The sequence below is a fragment of the Thalassophryne amazonica genome, chromosome 6, assembly GCF_902500255.1.
Source record: "Thalassophryne amazonica chromosome 6, fThaAma1.1, whole genome shotgun sequence".
Lineage (NCBI taxonomy): Eukaryota > Metazoa > Chordata > Actinopteri > Batrachoidiformes > Batrachoididae > Thalassophryne > Thalassophryne amazonica.
In genome coordinates, this window is record NC_047108.1 from 38,888,237 (window position 1) to 38,908,463 (window position 20,227).

The 20,227-nt window shown below is 41.6% G+C and overlaps 1 protein-coding gene across 5 annotated transcripts in view; it reads left to right on the plus strand.

Moving 5' to 3' along the window:
• Positions 1-20,227, plus strand: part of agap2 (ArfGAP with GTPase domain, ankyrin repeat and PH domain 2) — a 111,156-nt gene that overhangs the window by 73,208 nt on the left and 17,721 nt on the right. For 4 of the 5 annotated variants that reach the window (XM_034172019.1, XM_034172018.1, XM_034172015.1 and 1 more), the window contains exons 6-11: positions 7,047-7,181; positions 7,268-7,389; positions 8,659-8,817; positions 8,942-9,016; positions 10,329-10,433; positions 18,405-18,585. In XM_034172019.1, coding sequence (XP_034027910.1) covers positions 7,047-7,181; positions 7,268-7,389; positions 8,659-8,817; positions 8,942-9,016; positions 10,329-10,433; positions 18,405-18,585 — 777 coding nt within the window. The remainder of the gene's footprint in view (positions 1-7,046; positions 7,182-7,267; positions 7,390-8,658; positions 8,818-8,941; positions 9,017-10,328; positions 10,434-18,404; positions 18,586-20,227) is intronic. The other variant, XM_034172017.1, reaches the window with a different exon arrangement.

Below are 20,227 nucleotides of genomic sequence, written 5' to 3' on the forward strand. Positions count from 1 at the left end.
AGCTGCCACCCTGGGATGGCTGTAATACATTTTTTGTGTAGGCAATGGTACACTGAGGCTGGATTTTAAATGTCATTTCATCACCTTAAGAAGTACCAAAAACCTTCTTGGCCCATAGACTACAAGTCTTCCTGAATATGATGCCACAAGCTTGATGCACCTATCTTTGAGCAGTTTTGGCCATTCCTTTTCACAGCATCTCTCAAGCTCCATCAGGTTGGACGAGGAGCATCGTGCCCAGCCATTTTCAGATCTCTCCAGAGATGTTCAATCGGATATATAAGCATACCAAACAGCTAATGTCAGCCCTCCCCAGTTTATCCATAATCGAAGCCATACACAGTCATGCATACATGCACAAAGAGGCTACTTGGTTATTAATATGTAGATCAATTAATTACCTCCTCCTGCTGGAATGGAGTGTGAGTCCAGAATGTAATGGTCCACATCCATTGTTCAGTGTTGTTAGCTAATATCTGTAGTTTTTCATAAAATGTTAGTTCTGTCAACGTTCCATTTTGGCAGCGTTCATGCTTGACCTAAAATACATACGCAAACCAAAAGCAAATGTCAGCTCTCCCCTGTTTGTCTGTGTTCGAAGGTACACACACGCACACAGAGGCCACTTGGCTATTGTAATATACATGACCACATTGTTAGGTAATGTATTGTCCATTCAAGGATCTGGGGAAATGAGTTTTCCCACATAATTATCTTACAAATGTGCTGCACACATGAGTGCATACAACCACTGAGGTCAGCAGTCCTCTGTTTGTCTGTCCTTAACTGTGCTGATGTGACAGTGGTGTATTTCCCCAGTGTACAGTTACCATGCAAACCACTGAAACAATAATTCAAAAACTATCCTGGGCTTGCATGTGGCTCCACCTCAAAAACGGCTCTGTTTTTCCTTGGTCAAAATCCTATATCTCCAGCAAATTCTTTAAAATTATTTTCAGTGATTACCTACATACAGACGGACCAAGTAAATGAGATGATGATTCCTGATGTTTCCAAAACTGATGTTTTCAAAACATTTCCACAACTGGAGAGAGCTTCACTTTATTGCACATTTTTTTTAGTTGCACTGTCTCTCATTTTGGCATCAATTCAAATCTTTTTATCTCTTAATTTCAAATTCAAAAGTAGAAATTTTGCAGAACATCTAACACCACTCGCCAGGCACTTAGAAAAGGCGTGGCTATTCATGCAGCTGGCACGATAGTAGACAGCAGGTGACCACATTTGAACTGTCTGTGAAAAGTGTCTAAGTGCCCCATGATTGTGACTGTGCTGAGCACCCCCCCCCACACACACACACACACCATGAATCCAACATTATCAGCTGTGGCTGGGGGTCCCGCAGTTCAGTCGCTGTCCAGCGCAGTGTGATGCTGGAAGGCTGGCCGCTGTGTACTGCAGCTCAGCTGGTGAATATGCAATGCACATGTTTGTGCGGGCGTTCACACCCTCATTAGGACCGGCCAGCATCTGAATGTGCAGCACAGCCAGCCGGGCAGACTCATGTCCCTGCCATCACGTAAACTGTAGCTTACATGACAGACAGAAAGAGTGGAAATTAAATAAAACACAAGGATAAGGATAAAGGTGTGAACTCATTCATGTCTGTTCGCTTTGCTGTGGACATACAGTGTCTGTCAGCTGACTGCCAACTGACTGACAGCTGGACGTGACCGTGCACGCAAGGTGTTACATTACAGACACAGACATCAGACAAATGTAGGACAAAAACTAATAATACATACATTAAATTAAAATCACAGAACAAAGCAACAGAAGGTGGGCATGTCCCCCTGCGATGTGCAGCTGTTCAGATATCTGTGCTGCAAGTCACTGCTGGGGAACACCTGTGCTGGCTTGTAGGATATGACCTGTCATATCTTTGCTGTGAGGCACAGACGTCGGCATGCTGTCCTCAGGTGGAAATAAATTAAAACATATTGCTTCAGCTGACCACTGCATCAGCGCACCGTATCAGTGCACCGCAATGCTGATGAAAATCATGCTATGCTGAGAATCACCACAAGGCACGTGTCACTGCAGGATTTCCAACACTGTAATAATTAAAACACATATCACATTGGAACGTGGTCACCAGCGGAACACTGCGCGCTTGACATGCCCTGCCGGGAGATGCGTTCATGACACAAGAGCCAGGTCTTCATGAGATGAGAGCCGACTCCTCATGAGACGGGAGACTGGTAGGCATGTGGAGATTAATTGATATGAATCGGTATCGAGATACAAACATGGGCGATGCAAGTGTGCATTGATTCAATTGACAGGTTGAATCGTGTTGCATCGCTCGCTGCCTGCTTGCATCGATTTTTTCCAAGGCACATTGAATATATCACGGACGGTTCGGGACACAATCATCAATTTGCTTCCGATAAATTTAGTTCTGATCATTGTTAGACCACTAACATATTTTTGCATAGTGAATAAAGCTTAACAGTTAAAAACATTTGTGAAGTCTGAAATCAAAGATTTTAGTACCTGCCTGTTACATGATTTATAGCAGACAGACAGCTATATGTGTGGTACAGCTCTATCTTCTGCAGGCAAAGGAGCACTGACTGCCAAAGAGAAAGAAAGAGAGCGAGAGGGGGAAAACATAATTTCTCTTCACACCATACAGACTTGCTGGCATATCACACAAATCATGCACAGGCAGACAGTTTTGACTTATGGTTTATAATTTTAAACAAACTAATTCCGGACAAGTTATTGAAATTAATGTCACATCTGTCGTTTTACAAAGTGAAAATATCAGCTTTATGTTTTAGTTTTAAAGTAATGCACTAATCTTGATGGTTTTAAAGTTTAGACACACATGCCACAATGCATTATGGGTAAATTCGTTTCCTGACATGAGTGGTTGGTTGGTCGGTATAACACACAACTTACTGAAATGTGTGGTGGGTTTTTACAAATAAATCTGTATTTGTAAATACAACCCCAATTTCAATGAAGTTGGGACGTTGTGTGAAATGTAAATAAAAACAGAATACAATGATTTGCAAATCCTCTTCAACCTATATTCAATTGAATACACCACAAAGACAAGATATTTAATGTTCAAACTGATAGACTTTTTTGTTTTTGTGCTAAAATTTGCTCATTTTGAAATGGATGCCTGCAACATATTTCAAAAAAGTTGGGACGGGGCAACAAAAGACTGGGAAAATTGATGAATGCTCAAAGAACACCTAATTGGAAACAGGTGAGTGTCATGATTGGATATAAAAAGAGCATTCCCAAAAGGCTCAGCTGTTCACAAGCAAAGATGGGGTGCGGATCACCACTTTGTGAAAAACTGCATGAAAAAATAGTCCAACAGTTTAAGAACAATGTTTCTCAACATTCAATTGCAAGGAATTTAGGGATTCCATCATCTACAGTCCATAATACAATCAGAAGATTCAGAGAATCTGGAGAACTTTCTACACGTAAGCGGCAAGACCGAAAACCAACATTGAATTCCTGTGACCTTTGATTCCTCAGGCGGCACTGCATTAAAAACTGACATCATTGTGTAACGGATCTTACTGTGGGCTCAGGAACACTTCAGAAAACCATTGTCAGTTAACACAGTTCATCGCTACATCAATAAGTGCAAGATAAACTCTTCCATGCAAAGCCAAAGCCATACATCAACAACATCCATAAACGCCGCCGCCTTCTCTGGGCCCAAGCTCATTTGAAATGGACAGACACAAAGTGGAAACGTGTGCTGTGATCTGATGAGTCCACATTTCAAATTGTTTTTGAAAATCATGGACGTCATGTCCTCCAGACAAAAGAGGAAAAAGACCATTCAGATTGTTACCAGTGCAAAGTTACCAGACATGGGCAACTTACATATCTGTGATGGCACCATCAATGCTGAAAGGTACATCCAGGTTTTGGAGCAACACATACTGCCATCCAAGCAATGTCTTATTCAGGGATGTCCCTAATTATTTCAGCAAGACAATGCCAAGCAACATTCTGCATGTGTTACAACAGTGTGGCTTCATAGTAAAACAGTGCGGGTACTAGACTGGCCTGCCTGCAGTCCAGACCTGTTCGCCCATTGAAAATGTGTGGCACATTATGAAGCGCAAAATACGACAACAGAGACCCTGGACTGTTGAACAACTGAACTCGTACATCAAGCAAGAATGGGAAAGAATTCCACCTACAAAGCTTCAACAATTAGTGTCCTCAGTTCCCAAATGCTTATTGAGTGTTGTTAGAATGAAAAGTGATGTAACACAGTGGTAAACATACCACCCAGCTTTTTTCAAAATGAGCAAATATTTGCACAAAAACAATAAAGTTTATCAGTTTGAACATTAAATATGTCTTTGTGGTGTATTCAACTTTCAACTGAATATAGGTTGAAGAGGATCTGCAAATCATTGTATTCTGTTTTTATTTACATTTCACACAACGTCCCAGCTTCATTGGAATTGGGGTTGTATGTCATTTTTTTCATTTGTTAAAAAAAAAAAGCCGAAACTGAAAATTCGGTTTGTTAAGTGGATTCTGCATTTTTAGTGAATGTGTGGCAGCAATTGTATTCACACTGCCGTCTACTGGCCAGTAATTTTAACTATAAGTCAAAACTGTCTGCCTGTGCATGACTTGTGTGATATGCCGGCGAGTCTGTATGGTGTGAAGAGAAATTATCTTTTTTCTCTTCCTTTCTTTATGGTCACCAGGTCTCTTTTGCTGAGAAAATGCTGATCTGAGACAGAAGCGCTGACTCGTTGTTGTGTCAGTAGCTGCTAGTGTACTGAATTCAATACTGAAAGTCATCAGTTTAGCTTTTAGCTGTAACTTCCACTAAATTTTGGGGGGTTTATCAGCTTAGCTTTATAAAAGTTAACTTTTCAATTAGAGGATTAACGGTTATCGAAACTGACTTTTTGGTTAGCTGGACTCACCACTGTATAATACAAACAATAGAACTACAACTGACCAAAACAGGGGGGTTTTTCCCCCCAAAATGAGATGTCCCCCATTTTTTTATGAATTAAATCCTGATGTGCAGTCAGCTGAAGGGCTCACAGTCTATGGAGTTACATTTGTGTCATTAAAATCTGAAAGGAAATGCTTTTGAGAAAATACAGATTTTGTTCATTTCTATTTATGTCCAGAGATCCACCATGTACATCAAGGATCCAATGACCATGTATATATTTTATTGATTTTTATTTATGTCCAGAGATCAAGGATCTAGTGATAAATTTTATTCACTTTCAGACTCAATAAAATGTTGTTGACATAGAAAACCTGTAAAGCCTACTGTTAGTACATAGAAAATTCACAAGAGGTATTGATAAGAGAATCAATAAAGAATCAGATCGATTAGCGCAACTGATAATGGCATCAATATCGATAAAATCTTATCATACCCACCCTTAATCGTATCACACCAAATCACATCGTATCACATTGTGAGGAATTGAATCGCCATCAAATACAGATCAAATCACATCAAATCGGGAATAGGGGTGAATCGTATCACATTGTATCGTCAGTATCATCATGTATCACTACATGTATAGTATCGCTGGTAGTATCTGGAGATGTGTATCAAATTGTTGTCAGTGACAAGATTCACATGCGTAGAGCCCAGCTGATGTCTTCAAGAGAGGAGCACATCAGGTAATTCATGTAAAACATAAAAGGGTGAACATTAATCCACGTCATTTCATTACTTCCTGGTGTACGACTAGGCGAGTCTTAGTCCACACTTCATAACAGGAAGTATTATAAATTGTGGTGCTGCTGTGTGCGTGACTTTCCTCGTGCTCGCATTGTGTTCGTGCGCGCGAACACGAGTGTGCGTCCCTCCTGACAGCAGGTGAAATGTTTCCAGTTTCTTCCAGTTTCTGTCTTTTACCCAACGTTGTGTTATGTGTGACGGGGCGCTAAGATTTTCAGTTATATCGTTGGTGATTTTTGACAGAAGTAGACTTCTATGAATGAGTCATGTACCATAAAGGGTTAGGGTTAGTGTTTTACTTTAAGATATACTTTAATACTTTAAGAGTACTTTTCAAAATAATGTTGAAATGGATATGAAATCGGCTGCAGACATACACAATCAGCTCACATAAAGGTAGTTATATATTTTTTGTGTACTGGGGTTAAAATACAGAGTACAATATTTTGCAATATTTTGCAAAATGCACGGTGGCTTAGTGGTTAGTACTGTTGCCTCACAGCGAGAAGGTTATGGGTTCAATTCCCACCTGTGGCCTTTCTGTGTGGAGTTTGCATGTTCTCCCCGTGTTTGCGTGGGTTTCCTCGGGGCGCTCCGGTTTCCTCCTACATTGAAAGACATGCAGGTTAGGTGGATTGGAATCTTTAAATTGTCCATAGGTGTGCGAGTGAATCTGTTTGTTTGTCTGTTTGTGGCCCTGTGACAGACTGGCGTCCTGTCCTGGGTGTAACCCGCTTCGTGCTCTATGACTGCTGGGATTGGCTCCAGCCCCCCATGACCCTTAAATGGACTAAGTGGTTGAAAATGAGTGTGTGTGTGTGTGTGTGTGTGTGTGTGTGTGTGTGTGTGTGTGTGTGTGTGTGTGTGTGTGTGTGTGTGTGTGTGTGTGTGTGTGTGTGTGTGTGTGTGTGTGTGTGTGTGTGTGTGACAGAACTGTGTTGATCATCCTGATGACAAGAATGAGTCAGTACCATAGAATCACTGAAATTATTCCGGTGATAACTGAACATCCTTACTGAAGTTATGGTGATATTGCATTTCCAGTGGGATGTTGACATTTCATAGTTCCAACTTCTGACCTTCAAGCACCCCTGACACTGAATGTAAATAATAAACCTAGCTGAATGTGCATTATTATAGTTAGAATTCATATGCTGACTCATTGCAGTGACATTTTCCGCCGTGGACATTAGATATTGGACATTAGCTCAGATCTTTGCTGACAATGAGCCAATCTGAATAAATCAGTGTATGATTACTTGCAGTCTCTCATAGTTTAGAAATCTCTGTATTTTACTTTCTTATTCAGATAAAATCAGTAGCACCAACCCTCGTGTGATTGAGGACCAACGAGCCAGGCAGCTGTGTATTGATGTGCGTCACTCTCTGTTCTATGAAACCTGTGCCACTTATGGATTCAACGTTGATCGAGTGTTTTCAGAGGGTGAGTAAGAGGTCACCATGTTGAAAAGTCAGCAGTGGCTCATATGATTGGTTACTTAGCTTAATGGCTGCTTGCTGTCCTTACAGCTGCCCAGAAGATTGTAGCCCAGAAGAAGCAGGCAGCACTGCTTGCCTCCTGCAAGTCACTTCCCAACTCCCCAAGTCACTCTGGAGGTTCCACACCTGGATCAGCATCATTCCCTGGACAGGTAACATCTTGTGATACTTCAATAGGCAACGTGGTCATTCGACTGAACAGGTGCGATGTTTTAAAGAAAGGACATGCCATTTTGGAGAATTCATCCAGCGAGATTCTCAGGTATAAAATGTGTCAAATGGTTATGGGTTACACCTAACTGAGTTGGGCACCTAGTTTTCCCTGCCAATGCCTCAGCATGGCTCATGTGTCTCCTGATTGGGGGGACAGAATGGTGCTCAGCATAGATCAGCACAAGCTGGTCAACTCAACTCCTAGTTGAGATAAGTATCATATAGATCCTGAAGCCCACTGATGCCAGTGCTTATCTCTGGATACTGTAGAATGAAGCAGATGACAGTCTACAACTTACCCTACGGCAAGATATGAGGGCAATGTGTATATGAAGTTGGTGTGGATCTGGTGCTCGATCAAGTTGTGCCTGGTCTCTATCAGGCTGTCTAGAGCTGAATGTAGACAGTGCCAAGTGTCAGTGGGTGGGAATCCAGCAAGCTCCAGAAAAAACAAAACAAAACTTTTCTCAACTTTTGCCAAGCAGTGTGCCTGCTCGGGACACTGGCCACAGAACACAGCTAGGTAAGAGCTGCTTGGCGAAATCGGCCAAAATGCTTCAAGTTGTAGCTTCATGCCAAACAGCACCAAACTTGGACAGGTGTGACAGCAGCGTCGTTCTCCAGAGTAAAGAATTATTAAAGTAAAGCTGGAATTTGTGTAAAATGTTCAAATAAATCAAAACAGGTATGACCACAAATACAGACCAAAAGAATAAAAAAATTGAATCTGAATTAAAAAATTGGATCGTGTTTTATTGACAAAATAATGAGCTTTGGTGATGTACTACAGTGACTACAGTTTTCAAATCATTGAAGTATTTGATGTACACAGACACACAAAGCTGATCTCACTGTCCTCCACTGAGACAGTTTTGGTGGTTAATCGCATTGATCTGTACGATTTATTGGGTAAAAATAATATGTTACAACGAAATTTCATTTTATGTGGCATCTTCAGGACAGTCAATCACTTCCTCTACATCCATTTCAACTTGTGAGCATCATATTCACACCTATCGACACCTCAGACATTCACAGTCGATCGTTAGCCACATTGATCAGACCTGTTTTACCCTTGACGGTAAATCCATTTCATCTCATTGTGGCACTTTTGGTCCACTTTCTCTCTCTTCATCTATCTCCTCACGCTTCCATTCCCATCTCTCCTGACCTCCTGACCCTGCTGCCCTCCCTCCTCCTCCTCTCAGGCCAGTAATGGCCTCAGTAGTGGCTACGCCTACTCGCTTCCGTCCACCCCTGTGGTCGGTCACAGGGAGCTGCGTGTTGCCCCAGTGGGAGAGGGGGGAAGTAGTATCAACTCCCGCTCCCTGAAGAACATCCCCCACAGAAGACCTTCTCTCTTCAAGGTCAGTTATTGCATCAGATCTTTTCATTTCCTGTCATCTCTCACTGTCATTTCATTCCATTCCACACTGGCTGTTGAAATCTTTCGTTCTCTTAAATGTGTCCTTGCTGTTGGATTAATTTCAGAACCGGGACTCGGATAAGAAAGCTGCTGATGCTAAGAGTGACCTGAGCAGCATACGGGGAACTCCTATTAAACAGGTCAGATTAACATTCCAAGTTCTTTCCTTTCCTTGATGTACCCATTGATCCAGGTGTCAAAAGCCATACGTTCATTTTTGACTGGTGGTGATGCCAACAACCAAGCGAGTGGCCTAATAATAATAATAATAATAATAATAATAATAATAATAATAATAATAATAATAATAATAATAATAATAATGCTTTTATTGTGAAGCACATTCAGGAAGTTGTGAATTTGTATGAGCATAACAGATCACACATTTTATTAATTTAATGCACACATTGTTAGAAGTGCATCTTATCCAGATAGACTGATGTCTAGTCTCTCTGTCCTCAAATGTATGCATAACAAAAAGATTTATAAGAGAAATAACATCATAAAAAGGAAACTTTGTCTAATAAATGAACAGGATTGTTTGTGGTCCATGTTAATGATGATAGGAGTTCATGCACTAAAATGACCTGCCCACCTGAACAAGTTATTTTCTTTGATATCAGAACAGTTGTAACCTATTATTTATTGTGTGCTGTACTGATATCTGAGTGTTTTCTTTAACAATTTACTGAGACAGTCTGCTTTGTAAAAGCTTTTCCAGGCACACAATAATACGCATCATCATGCATAATTATTGCACAGAGCCACAACAATATTATTAATAGTAAGTAAGTCCCTTTGGCTGCTCCCTTGTTTGCGCTCAGGTTGCCACAGCAAATCCGAGGTGGGTCTGCATGATGAACTGGCACAAGTTTTATACCAGATGACCTTCCTGACGCAACTCCACATTACATGGAGAAGTGCGGCATGAGTGAGGTTTGGACTGGGAACCTTCCGCACTGAAGCCATGTGCACTAACCACTTGGCCACCAACCCTGGCAATAACAATACTGTTATTATTTAAGCAAAAAAGCAAAAAACTGCAATGATAAACTTGACAGGACAGGCGGCGTTCTCTAGGGTAAACAGAATGATTCTTTTAGCTTTTGAAATATTTTGTTGTTTTATTTTTAGAACGCTCTGGTGGATTTATCAGCTGGATTTAGTACAAATTCAAACAGCAAGTTGGGAAGAAGCTGAACAAAATGTAATTTCTTTGTTCTTACATAAGCAGTACAGAATTTTTTTGTAGATCTTTTCAACCTTTCTCAAGGGTTTTCTATTAATACTGTGCAAGTGCTTTCAGCTACTGCTGTCTGAGCCCTCTTTGTCTTACTCTACAATACTTTGAAAGATGAACTCTGTTGTGCCGATTCTAAATTTAGGCAGTCAGGATACAGAGTTATTCGCTGCAAGTGCAGTGACCTTGGTTGTGTTTTTGTTTATTGACAGAGCATCCTCTGGAAGAGAAGTGGGAGCTCTCTGAATAAAGAGTGGAAGAAGAAATATGTCACCCTGTCCAACAATGGCACGTTGTCTTACCACTCCAGCTCCAGTGTAAGACAACACCACAATCAATACAGCAGTGAAATACAACGTACCATCAGCAACTACATGAGACAGTTCTCACGGCAGAGGGGCCACATTTAAACAGCAACACAAGCCGTATTCACCTCATATAGCTCTGTAACACATTAAAGTGAATTCTCCCTCCCACCCCCGCCACCGCCAAAGACCATCCATCCACCCCTTTTTCTATAAAAGTTGCTCAAACGCAAATTAAATAAATGAAAATAAATTTTGTGACCCCGATACATTGTAATAATTAAAAAATAATGAGATTTCACAGTGTTTTTCTCTTTGCTAACAGTGTGGTTTCCAGTGATCTTTCCTCAGAGCTCCGCTATCAGAGAGGAAGACTGAGCAATGCATCACAAATATCTGTAATAATATGGCTTGCTGTGCACTTAATGGTACTATCATATCATGTAAGAAATCTTTGCGCCAGTAATTAGATCGCATGGCATTTTCACGTTACTAAATTTGATATGTGACCGATGTTAGCACTGATGAGCACTTTTAGCAGCTATCAGTAGCTTGGTGACTTTACATCCAGTTAATCTGCATTTATGGAGCAAGCTGAATCAGATCTGATTCATATCAACATATCTCATTCAGCTGGAAAGCAAACTGCCAAAGCCGAGAATTAGTAAAACAGACCTTCACGTTTGGCCCAAAAACTAATTGACCTTTTTCATTTTTTTAATTGACCTTTTGATCATTTCTGCCCTCAGTTAAGGTCAGATCGACTGCATTATCAAGATAAAACAAAACTTCCTTGAAAGAAGTAAAATCTTCACTGAATTATACAGTATTATTACAAAGTACTTTTTACATCACCCTTGATCTATTGAAATTGATTTTGATTCAAGACCGCTGCTGAAATATCTTTAATACTAGCTGGAACTCACTTTCAAACATGAGAGTGACTGGGGCATGTTTGATTAAGATATAATGTAAAATCTTCATTATAAGAGCCAAGTGGCCTCTGTGCACGTGTGTGTGCATGTGCATGTGTATGGCTTTGATCACGGAGAAACTGGGGAGAGCTGATATTTGCCGTTTGGTATACTTAAGTATTTTGGATCAAGGATGAACGCTGCAAAAACGTAAAGTTTGTTGGGAAAGTGTAGGAACACGGACCCACAACAGGGGGCGCAAATGAACGGACAATGGAATAGGTCAAATAACAACACTTTACTGTTGTGAATGTGCACAACAAATACAACAGATTGCAACAATAGACAAGAGTCAATTCACAAAGGTGTCGTGTGGGCAGGCTCGAAGATAGGAGACGCCTGTCCAAAGCAGAACCGGAACCACACGATTTCCTCCGCCACCAGACCCCGGGAATACTGGAGCCGCCAAGTCCCGAACTCCCAGGTGGCCACTGCCTCCGCGTGTCGGACCTGGTACTGCTGGCGAGGAACAAAAAGCAATTAACTGAGGATGCGTTTGCACCCAGGAATCAGTACGGCAGGAAAGCTACCTCCACCTCTCGTTGGAAAAGCAGTCCACAATATAATGCACAAAGTCACAAAGGATACTGTCAAAACAGTCAGCTGAGGTACATTACCTTCCAGGTAGAACGATATCTCGGCAAAGAGGTGGAGACGTCGTCCTGCTGATATACTCCTGCCGATCAGATGATTGGTAACAGCTGTTGCAGGTGATGCGTGACAGCTGTCACCCTGGCTGCTTCTGTGAGGCGGCTGCGCCCTCTGGTGCCTGGAGCCCGCACTCCAGACAGGGCGCCCTCTGGTGGTGGGCCAGCAGTACCTCCTCTTCTGGCGGCCCACACAACAAAGTTGATAGGACTAATATACGAGGTCTGTTAGAAAACTAGTCGACCTTTTTATTTTTTGCAAAAACTATATGGATTTGAATCATGTGCGCTTGCATCAGCCAAGCTTGAACCTTCATGCGCATGCGTGAGTTTTTTCACGCCTGTCGGTTGCATCATTCGCCTGTGAGCATGCTTTGAGTGAGCAGTGGTCCACCCCCCTCATCGGATTTTTATTGTGAGCAAAATGTCTGAATGATTTGGAGCTTTGCTGCATCAAATTTTTCCAGAAACTGTGAGAGACAGCCAGGTGGAAACCATTCGGAAGATTCAGACGGCTTTCAGGGACGATTCTATGGGGATCACACAGATTAAGGAGTGCTACAACCAGTTTACCACTTTTTCGGCACATTCCACTGTTACAGGAGTTTTTGTCATGGAAAGAGGAGCTGCCGAATTCGCCACGGAGCCGCTAATGGCGCGGGACAAAAGCACCTCCGTGTTGGTCTCACAGGACATGTTGTAACATGCCCAGTTCTTGCACCATTCGGAAGACTCAGACGGCTTTCGGTGGCTTTTCAGTCGTGTGACTATCCGAGAAATTGTGGACGAGCTGGATATGCCACAACATGTCCTGTGAGGCTTCATCACGGCGTTGCTTTTTGTCCCGCGCCATTAGCGGCTCCGTCCCGACGCGCAAATTCCTCCGCATGTCTTTTCATGACAAAAACTCCCGTAACAGTGGAATGTGCCGAAAAAGTGGTATGTCCACCTCTTCTGTCATTTCTGTAGTAGTCAGATGACATCCCAGATCAACACAGCGTTCAGTTTGGAAATGATCTGGTCGTTTCAGCCTGTCAATCGCCGCTCGGAGTGCGGCTGCCCTCCGCCATTGTCCACCATCTTTAAACTGGTTGTAACACTCCTTAATCTGTGTGATCCCCATAGAATCGTCCCTGAAAGCCGTCTGAATCTTCCGAATGGTTTCCACCTGGCTGTCTCTCACAGTTTCTGGAAAAATTTGATGCAGCAAAGCTCCAAATCATTCAGACATTTTCCTCACAATAAAAATCCAACGAGGGGGGTGGACCACTGCTCACTCAAAGCGTGCTCACAGGCGAATGACGCAACCAACAGACGTGAAGAAACTCACGCATGCGCACGAAGGTTCAAGCTTGGCTGATGCAAGCATACATGAGTCAAATCCATATAGTTTTTGCAAAAAATTAAAAGGTCGGATAGTTTTCTAACAGACCTCGTATTTTGGAGAAATTAGCTATATTAGCTAACAACAGCGAACCATGGACATTGTGCTGCAATATACCATGGGAGTTCAGGGTTTTGGGGTGTTAAATGTTTTTGTGGTTCATGTTAGTTTAACATTGTTATTGGTATTAATTTATTGTGTCTTTGTAGTTCAAATGTTTTAGTCTGTTTAGTTAAGTGTCACGTTGCTGTTTCCATGAGTGAGAAGGCTAGTGCATTTGATGTATTCCGCCACCATTTGTAAAAGCTTTTCCAGGCACACAATAATACAGGATTGTGACTGTTTGGGGGTGTGTAAAAATAAAAGCGTGCATGTCACAGCTGCAGAACACGTACCGAACTCTCCACTGTGATGCATGTGTGTGCTTGCTGTCCTCACGTGGAAATACATAAAAATATATATCGCTTTTGCGACGGGCTGGAGAGAGCGCACAGCACGCACAATGACAGACTGTCCCAGCTGAAACGAACCATCAGTTCATGTGGACACACAGCAGATGATCTGAATGTCACATCTGTCTGACAGGACACACGTGTCCTATGAGCGGTGCGCCGTAGGACTATATGACAAGCCAACAGTGCGACAAATGCACCACTTTCAGTCACATATCAGCAGAAATATGCTGTAACAAACGCCATTTGGTCAGTTATCACGGCATTTTCACTTTTTTTTTTTTAAATGTGTTAGTCTCTTTGTTGATTTTAGCCATTTTACCCTCCTGTTATAAGACAGTAATTGTAGTGCAGTGGTAAATGTTCTGTCTGGTAATCAGAGCTTTTGTAAATTGCAGGTTTGAATCTCGTGAGTGGCATTTATCTTTTATTTAACCAGAGTTATTTAACCACGGGGTTCTGTATTGCATCCATTTTTATTTATTATTTATATCATCCTAGTGATATTCACTAATTATACAGCTGTTTTTTATTTTATTTTTCTCCACATCAGCAGCATGATGTAGTGCAACATGTCCCAGCTGCTCACACTGTGTTCATGCATGCGCACGATGGTTCCCCATTTTGTGTTTGGTTCGCAGATTTTCTTCCAGTTTCTACGTCTTTCATGTTATGTGTGAAGGGGCCCTTAACAATGGACGTTGATATTTACATTTTGGACTCTCACGCCATTCTAGCAGGCGGCAGTAAATCATCTATATATTAAAAGTGTGCGTGCATGAGTTTATTTAGTTAGTACATAATATCGTAAGAACATAATTGTGGTCCATTTAAAAATCAAAAGGCAAAATAGAAGTAATAATAATAATAATAATAATAATAATAATAATAATAATAGTGTGTATATGATAACAAGGACCCAAACAATTTATAAATACATTAAGACAGTAAATTAACATTTAGAAATATGTAATTAACAGGAAATAAAAGGTTTGAATTCTTCTTCTAAAAGCTGTTGAGGTCTAAGGTACTAAAAACATTCTGGACTCACACTCCATTCCAGCTCATTATAGAAACTTTTCATAATTTACTACCACCTTTGAAAAATGTCAGCTACTTATTTGATAGACACTACTCAATCTAGAGCCTGTGGATCCCCACAGGCAACATGCTAGTATACTAAATGGGGTTTTCAATGTTAAATTTAAGTGGCCACAAAATTTGTAATGTGGATCAGATCCAGATCAAACTTTGACAGTCGATAAAGGATACCATCCTACATAACGCTCTCAAATATGAAAGAAATTTGATTTTTTTTTTTTTTTTTTTTTTTTTTTTTTGGTAGAGTTATGAATTTTTGAAAATTAGTTCAATATTATATGATAGGGATTTTTCAAATTTTCCAAGATTTTTCCTGACTTTGCCCTTTGACCTATAACCTATCAGCATATGAATCTACAGTAAAAAAAAAAAAAAAATCATAGCGATATATGAAAAATTGTGGGCTCCAGGTTGTTCACAAACAAACAGGGGCAAAACGTAACCTCCTCCAACTTTGTCAGTGGAGGTAATTAAACTTGTGAACACTTTAATAAAAACAGAATGAATTCATCTCTCTATCACAACACTAGATGAACTGTAAGAGGTTAAGATGAGGTGTGAATTGTGGATTTACAAATATTCTGGTCAGTTTGATCAAGGAATTCAGCCCAACAAAATCTTGTGTTGGAAGCAAGGTTTTCACAGGCATGGAAAATCAGATAATTCAAATAGTTTATTGATCACCAAATGATAGCAATCACACTTAGATTAGGATAGAATTAGAGAGTAACTTTTTAGCTGTTCACTCACTGATTTAAATCATTTTTACCCGAGGCCAGCAAAATATGGGCATCGGATATTGAGAAGGCTTTGTGTTTGTCCGTTTGTCTGTGATCAATAGAAGTCCAGTCCTACTACTTGCCAGGGTCTTTAAATTCACTGGGAACATTCTTGGGACAAGACCTTGGAAAAGTTCAAAGATGGATGACCTTGACCTATTGTAATAGGTCAAAAGATCACATTCTGTTTCCTATTTTTATGCTATGAATCATGCAAATCTGTTTGGTTTTTTTTTTGGGGGGGGGGGGGGGCAGCTAATCAGAGTACAGTGGCATTGTGATGTCATTGGCTAGTCTCTGTCTGGCTGCTAATTCAACCCGCTCTGAAATCACTGCGTTTGTGTGTAAATCTAACATGTTTCTCATATATTATGTAAAAGCTAGCAAGAAATGAACACTTCTAAAACAGAAAACACTGTTTTTGTAGTCTAACAACACCTCTGGAGTGATTTACAAGAAATCTCACAGACGTCAGCATGTAGATGCGTCTTTTCAAAAGCTCAGATATGCGCAAACACACACGACCTCCTGCAGACGCCATTAAAATGTACATAAAATATTGTTTATGATTGATTTATTGACTGAGTTTATTCTGCAACATCAATATAAACATACAGAGTGAGTGATACACAGATGACACAATAAAGCATAAACGCTTATTTCCATTGTGGTCTTTGTGAAATTATAACGGGACAAAATAGAGGGGCTTCGCTGAACATGTACAAATTTCAAATAAGACAACAGGATCTTAATAATTAATATATATATATATATACACACAGTTGTGCTCAAAGGTTTACACACCCTGGCTGTATACTTGATATTTTTTGGGCCGTTTTTCAGAATACGAGGTGTGTTAGAAAAGTAACGGACCTTTTTATTTTTTGCAATAATCTTATGGATTTGAATCACGTGTGACTGCATCAGCCAAGCTTGAACCTTCGTGCGCATGCGTGAGTTTTTTCACGCCTGTTGGTTGCGTCATTCGCCTGTGAGCAGGCTTTGAGTGAACACTGGTCCTCCCCCGAGTGTGAAGCGTCCGGGATGAAAATCAGCACCTCCAAATCCGAGGCCATGGTTCTCGACCGGAAAAAGGTGCTTTGCCCTCTTCAGGTCGGTGGAGTGTCCTTGCCTCAAGTGGAGGAGTTTAAGTATCTCGCGGTCTTGTTCACGAGTGAGGGATGGATGGAGCGTAAGATCGATAGACGGATCGGTGCAGCATCTGCAGTGATGCGGTCGCTGTATCGGAACGTTGTGGTCAAGAGAGAGCTGAGTAGGAGGGCAAAGCTCTCGATTTACCGATCGATATACGTTCCATCCTAACCTATGGTCATGAGATTTGGCTCATGACCGAAAGAACGAGATCGCGAGTACAAGCGGCCGAGATGAGTTTCCTCCGCAGGGTGGCTGGGCGCTCCCTTAGAGATAGGGTGTGGAGCTTGGTCACTCGGGAGGAGCTCGGAGTCGAGCTGCTGCTCCTCCACGTCGAAAGGAGTCAGTTGAGGTGGCTCGGGCATCTTTTCCAGATGCCCCCTGGACGCCTCGCTGGAGAGGTGTTCCGGGCACGTCCCATTGGGAGGAGGCCCCGGGGAAGACCCAGGACACGCTGGAGGGACTACATCTCTCGGCTGGCTTGGGAACACCTTGGGGTTCCCCCGGAGGAGCTGGGGGAGGTGTGTGTGGATCGGGAGGTCTGGGCGGCTTTGCTTGAGCTGCTGCCCCCGCGACCCGACTCCGGATAAAGAGGAAGAAAATGGATGGATGGATGGATGGATGGATGGATGGATGGAGGTCACAAAATAATTAAAAAGTTAGTCACACTGGTGACCATTTTAGATGCCTTCTGGAACTCTGTTTGACCTTTGCCCTTAATTCAAAACAGTGTAACCCTACATTGTAAGAATCAAGGTCTAATGTCTGCAAACTATCTATGGAGACCAAAACTGTTTTTAGGCTGTAAACATGTTTTATTTCTGCTTTGAATTTGGGCATTTGATCACACGCCAGTCAAGGAACTGTAATATATTTCATTTACGGTTTGGGGTCAAAATATGTGATTGAGGTTTGCCGCTTGATCACAAGTGACAGTATACAAGTTGATTGTTTTATGGTCATAAATGCACATCATGACAGGAATCAGTATTAATATCATTTGAACTATAAATGAAGCCCATTAAAATGTTGCTGTGATCCCTGTCAAACAGCCATTTATTCTAATTCTGACACAGCATGTATAAGATCACGATTTAGCACCAGCATCATACATCATAAGTACACAACGAAGAAGATACAACTCTTGTGACATCTGTCCGTCACCAAAGTTGACTCCAGAATTACAGGACCATTACAGGGGCGGTTTTTCTGAAATTTTATCAAAATCTTTTCTGTTATGTTTTGTCTCCTACGTGCACAGATGAGAAGTTTTCATAGTATGAAGGAAATCCACTGAAAGTATGTTTGACTGGAAGGACAGGTGTAAGCGCAGACAGATACACAAACAAGGGGTTCTCATGGAGGTCTCTCACTTATTGGCAAACAGACACCACTGGAAACACTAAATGTCCAAACCTGTTTCTAGGATTTTAATAACCTTTTCATCTTCCTGTCTGTGAAGATGTCAGCTGTGTGATACTGTGCTGGTTGCAGGACTACATCCAGAATATCCACGGGAAGGATATCGATCTGCTGCGTGTGACTGTCAAAGTTCCTGGAAAACGTCCTCCCAGAGCAGTTGTCCCCTCGTGCCCCTCGCCTGTTCCCGTTGGTTCACTTCCTGGAGTTAATGGGCTGAGTAAGGAGCTGACTGCTGCTGATAGCACCAATACAGGTACTCTCTGGCAACTATTTTGTCTTACATTTGGAACCACAAACATTTGGATGTTGAAAATACGTATGTTTATCTTTGGTCCCTCAACACAAATTGTCAGCTTTAATTTGAGTGTAATTACTCCAGAGGACATCTGACACAAAAGTCAACTGCTACTGCTGACAAGGAAATTCACTAGCCAACAGTCTGGTTAGTTTTGGATCTTTAAAAAAAAAAAAGGGGGGGGGGGTTGGAATAACACACAAAAAGTGTTGTAATTTGCAATCGTACCAGATGTAGCCAAGTTAAAGTTGACAGTCCATACTGTGAGTTCATATCTGGATGATTACCCTTAGCAGCCCACGGTCCATACGTTTGAAGCCCCCTGACTGTATTATCCCAATTGGACAAGAGGGTCGCACCTGTCTCACCCTTGTTATCACCATTAAGTTGTACTTGAGCATGGCGGCTGACATCAGTATGACTGTGTGACTGCAATTTCACATTGTAATGCCCTCTATTGACATGCCATGGTGGTTATGTTCATTTTTCAGAAAGAAAACGTTACAGCACTTTTATTGAGGAGCGTTTACAAGTTTACAGGGTCCCCATAAACTGATAGCTTACTGAAAGCAAATCTGAGTCTGGAACTTTGGAGTGAGGCAGATACTGAAAAAAACATATCCAAGCTGTCCAGAGGATTTGATGGAATCAAACCAACTAGTCTTCTAATTAAAGAAGGTGTCTGTACGTGACTGCCTTTGTGATTTTGCATAGTAGACTGTTCCTGTCCACTGCTGCTGCCCTTGTAAGTTGAGGTACCAGGCAGTGGTTCTGCAGACTCCACTTGCCACCTTATTTCAGCAGCCTTCTGCCTCACTTTAGCTATAGATTCCTGGAGTCTGTTGGCAGAAACCAGCTTTCTCTTTCTCTTCCCGAGGCTGCGAGGACTCATAGGTGTGTTATTTAAGGGAGGTTGTCCCCTCATAGGCTGCTGTTCTGTGGAGGGTGTTTCTGCTACAGAAGCTGCAGACTTGAGGTTTTTAGATTTGTTTGCATTGCTTCTGCAAATCTGAGTTGCATGCCAATGATACGCCCTTTTTTCATCCTCAGAAAGTTGGCAATATTCTCCAGGCGGGCGTCCTCCACGTTTAGACCTGTTCCACTTTGGCTTGTCTGCTTCTAAAAGTCACTCCACAATATGAATAAAATCCCTATAAACCCTTTAATTTAAAGTGTTGGAAACTCCATTAAAACCTATTCCTGCAGCTTCAGCTGTTTTATTCAGCTGACAGGAACAAAGGTTGTATGATAAGCGTTTACCTTGCAGAAATGGTAACAATTTTGTAAAAAAAAAAAAACATCTCTTCTGTGATCAAATATTATGCCTAAATAATATAAACTTGTTGTAGCCCATATATACAGTATATATATATGTGTGTGTGTGTGTGTGTGTGTGTGTGTGTGTGTGTGTGTGTGTGTGTGTGTGTGTGTGTGTGTGTGTGTGTGTGTGTGTGTGTGTGTGTGTGTGTGTGTGTGTGCATGTGTGTAAGGATTAAACAACGAGAAGCTGTGCATTATACGGTTTGAATGCACGACGCAGAAGTGCATTCAAACCGTATAATGCATGTGGCTTCTCATTGTTTAATCTGCTTATACCATG